The sequence below is a fragment of the Morus notabilis genome, unplaced genomic scaffold (assembly GCF_000414095.1).
Source record: "Morus notabilis unplaced genomic scaffold, ASM41409v2 Scaffold3, whole genome shotgun sequence".
Taxonomy (NCBI): domain Eukaryota; kingdom Viridiplantae; phylum Streptophyta; class Magnoliopsida; order Rosales; family Moraceae; genus Morus; species Morus notabilis.
The window spans coordinates 268,003-271,550 of record NW_010359918.1 but is presented as its reverse complement, the minus strand read 5'-3'; the positions used below and the strand labels follow the sequence as shown (position 1 = coordinate 271,550).

Genomic DNA, 3,548 nt, shown 5'->3' with positions numbered 1-3,548 from the left:
GAGGCCCTGATGAACCATCCTTGCCTCCTGTCTTCCTAGCTGGTCGTATCTGCGCAGGGCGTCAGAGTACGCAACCCTGGCTTCATATTGGGTTTTCTTCATTTCCCCCACGCCATTTGGGGTGGGGAACTTGACTTTTTGGTGGTAGACGGAGGTTATTGCCCTCAATGCCTGGAGGGTTGGTCTCCCGACCACCGCGTTATACTGGGAGCCTCTTTTTATGACCACGAAGTTGGCCATTGTAGTTGCCTGCCGAGGTTTTTCTCCGGCGATTATGGGTAGCCGGATAGTCCCTTGTGGGATGACGGAGTCCCCAGTGAAACCATATAGCGGTCGGGAGGTTTTTTCCAGTTGTTCCTTTTGGATCCCCATTTTCTCTAAGCAATCAGAGTATAGGAGGTCCATCGAGCTCCCATTGTCCACCAGGATTCTGCACACGGTGTGGTTTCCTATCATGGCTTCCACCACCAAGGCATCGTTGTGGGGGAAATGAACCCCACTAGCGTCATCCTCGTTAAAAGCCACATCAGTGTGGCTGTACCTTGGGGTTTTCGTGGCGGAGACGCTCCAGAATCACTCCTGATAAACCCACCTGGCCTCGTGGGCGTAGTCCTTCTGAGACCTCCTTGAGTTTCCTCCTATATAGGGACCGCAGAGGACAGTCCTTATGACGCTGACGGGTTCGCGATCCTCTGGGCGCTGGTTCTCCTCTCGGCGTCGACCGTCATTCTGCCCACCATGGCCGTCATTTTGGGGCCTTCGTTCGGCCTTAAATTCTTGTAACCTTCCCTCGCGGATCAATCTTTCGATTTCATCCTTGAGGTCGGCACAATCGTTGGTGTGGTGGCCGACATTGCCGTGGAACCTACAAAATTTCTTCTAGTTCCTTCGGCTGGGATCTGACTTCATTGCTTCCGGTCTGCGCAGCAAGTTCCCGCGGCCGACTTGGTTGAAGACCTCCTCGACTCCTACCGTTAACTCATGGTAAGAATCGTACTTTGGAACAGTCGAGGCCTTCGGGTATCCTCTTGTCTCGACTTTTTGGCTTCCGGAGCGTTCGTCATTGCGGCGGGCTGCTTGTCCCCGTTTCCTCCTCCTCGACGCTTCTTCCCATCCTGCTTCGCAGGCACTGACCCTTGTTCGGTTCCTTTATTCTTGTTGGTCCGGTGCTCGGGGTCGTTTGCGTCTGCTTCTTCGGCGTTGATGTACCCCTGTGCTCGTGCCAAAAATTCCCTGTAGCTGGTCAGAGGTTTTCGGTTTAGCTCTCTTTTGAACGGGGTAATTTTCTTCATGCTAGATAAGGCCCCCATCAAGGCTTCTCTATCTGTTATGTCCATCGTGGCGGCGATAGCTTCCCCATACCTTACGAGCCATTCCCTCAGTGACTCGTTTGGCTTTTGGTATATCGTTGTTAGATTTTGCTTTGGGGAGACATACTTTTTGACCCCTATGAATTGGAGGGAAAACGCTTCCTTCAACTCGTCCCAGCTCGAGATAGAGTTTGGCCTTAGCGTTCGGAACCACCTTCGGGCAGAATCCGTCAAATGGTTTCGAAAGGCTCGGCACATGATCTCTTCGGCGTAACCGTGTAAGAGCATGTGCCCAGTGTACATCTCCAGATGGTCATCGAGATCTCCTCGCCCATCATATGGCGGGATTGACGGTGACCTATATTTATCGGGGAGAGGGGGTGCCATTATTTCTTCGGTAAACGGATGGTCATGTGTGCGACTGGGCGTGATATCGACGTTTACCACCTCAGCCACACGACCTATATTCTTTTTTAGGCCCGCCACGTCCCCTGTCAGTTTTTGCTCCAGGCTGGCCATACGTTCCATGATGGCGCGTGCTTCTTCTGTCGAAATGGCCGAGCCGGCTACTCTTGACGCTTCCGCCCTCTGAACGTTGGGTCCGCCTTGGGCCTGGCCACCTGCCTGCACTGAGTCCGAGTCTCCTGGTGGGTTTTGCACCTAGATTCTGGGATAGCCCCTTAGGGTTTCCTAGACCTCTCGGTACCCGGTCTTCGGGAGCTCGGAGTCCGGCGGCCCCCAAACGGCTGCCGGGGGATTGGGAAGGCCGAGGCCTAGGAGGGCCCCGGTGATTCTCACTATCTCCGGTTCCTTCTTGGATATGTGGGTGGTCACCGTGGTTCGGATCTCCAGTCGCAGCAGGTCTCTGCGGCCTCGGGGCGTCCTCTAATGGCGGCATGGAGTTCCTTCCATCTAAGCGCTCCACCACGGTCATTAGCCCATGCACCAACTCGGTTAGAGTGGTTAGTTGGGCCTGCATCTGCATCAGGTCCAGCCGTGGTGTGTCTGGAGGTGGGACTTCATGTCCGACCGGGCGTAGATCTTCTTCCATCCTGATATTCCCTGGATGGATGTCGGTTTGTAACTATGTTGTTGGGGGTCGAACGCTTTCGTTCCCCAGCGGAGTCGCCAATTATTGACAGTCAAATTTCACCAACAAAAAACCGACCGGATTACCTCTCAGTTTTCCCTCGGATTACCGGCCGTGTGTGTGTGTTTACGTATCAGGAATTGATGGATATGTGCTTGCGGGTATTTACTAAGAATCGAATATGTAAATGACGCCAGGAAATTTATAGTGGTTTACTCTATAAATTTTAGAGCTACATCCACTGTACTCTTGTATTTCTTTGTTTGGGGTAAGTTACAATTTACAACTTTTGTTCTCAGCTAGAGTTTTTTTTTCAACCTCCTCCTTGCTGGGGGTCTTTCTCCTTCTATATTGGGCTTCCTTCACCCAGGGGGTTTCCTTCACAGCTAGAAGCACTCAAGTGCTCTCTTTCGGTAGGCCCAGACGTAGCCCACTAATTAGCACTGTTCACTCAGCTAATTAGTCTTCTATTACGGCTCTGTGCTTCCTCGTAATACTTTCCTGTCCCCTGTGGGAGCGGTCTGACAGCTCGTAATTAATGCTTGCAGACCACCTCCCCTTCATCGTCAGCACTTCTTAGCCCAACCGCCTTCTTCGATAGCCCTTTCTGCGGTCGAGAGATCTTCATCCTTTAGCGTCGACGGCGCAATTGGTCGACGCCACAAAGGATCGTCGCCCTAACTTGGACTTCGTCCTTGGGCCTTCGCAGCGGGGTATGAGGAGTCTGCAAGCGTCGAGGGTTCCTTGCTTGATGGGGATTAATTAAGGCCACGTGTCGCGATATACTTTGCCCACGCGTCCGCCACATTTTCCCACACAACAGCAGCTAATCTATTTTTTTTTTTCAAAAAATTAAACTAAAACATACATGAATTTACCTAGTAATATATATATATATATATATATATATTTACGACAATTTATAAAATGCATGAGTCATGCCTCCCTTAAACGCAGGGGCTCCGAGAAAAAGTTTCAAATCTTGGCTGATAAAGAGTTAAGTACATATATGTCCATTAGGCAGAAGATGAAAAAAATGAATGTCCATTAATTGTGATATTTACACATAAGTCTGTCAAATAACCTGTAATAATATTTTTATCCTCTATTAACCACCCATAACCATCCATACAAAAAGGATATATTTA

The 3,548-nt window shown here is 50.4% G+C and overlaps 1 protein-coding gene across 1 annotated transcript; it reads right to left on the bottom strand.

Annotated features, from left to right (window-relative positions):
- Positions 1-573: 573 nt before the first annotated feature.
- Positions 574-1,697, bottom strand: LOC112091072. The gene is made up of 2 exons (XM_024163856.1): positions 1,006-1,697; positions 574-865 (listed from the first exon to the last, which is right to left on the bottom strand). Exons 1-2 carry the CDS (start codon positions 1,695-1,697, stop codon positions 574-576), a joined length of 984 nt encoding a protein of 327 aa, XP_024019624.1.
- Between the last annotated feature and the right edge of the window lie 1,851 nt (positions 1,698-3,548).

Bases quoted from the DNA above. Each gene is read 5' to 3' on its own strand.
- LOC112091072 (XM_024163856.1), bottom strand. From the start codon at position 1,697: ATGGCACCCCCTCTCCCCGATAAATATAGGTCACCGTCAATCCCGCCA. The intron at 866-1,005 runs GTTCCAAAGTAC...GAAATTTTGTAG, and splicing joins GATACCCGAAGGCCTCGACT to GTTCCACGGCAATGTCGGCC.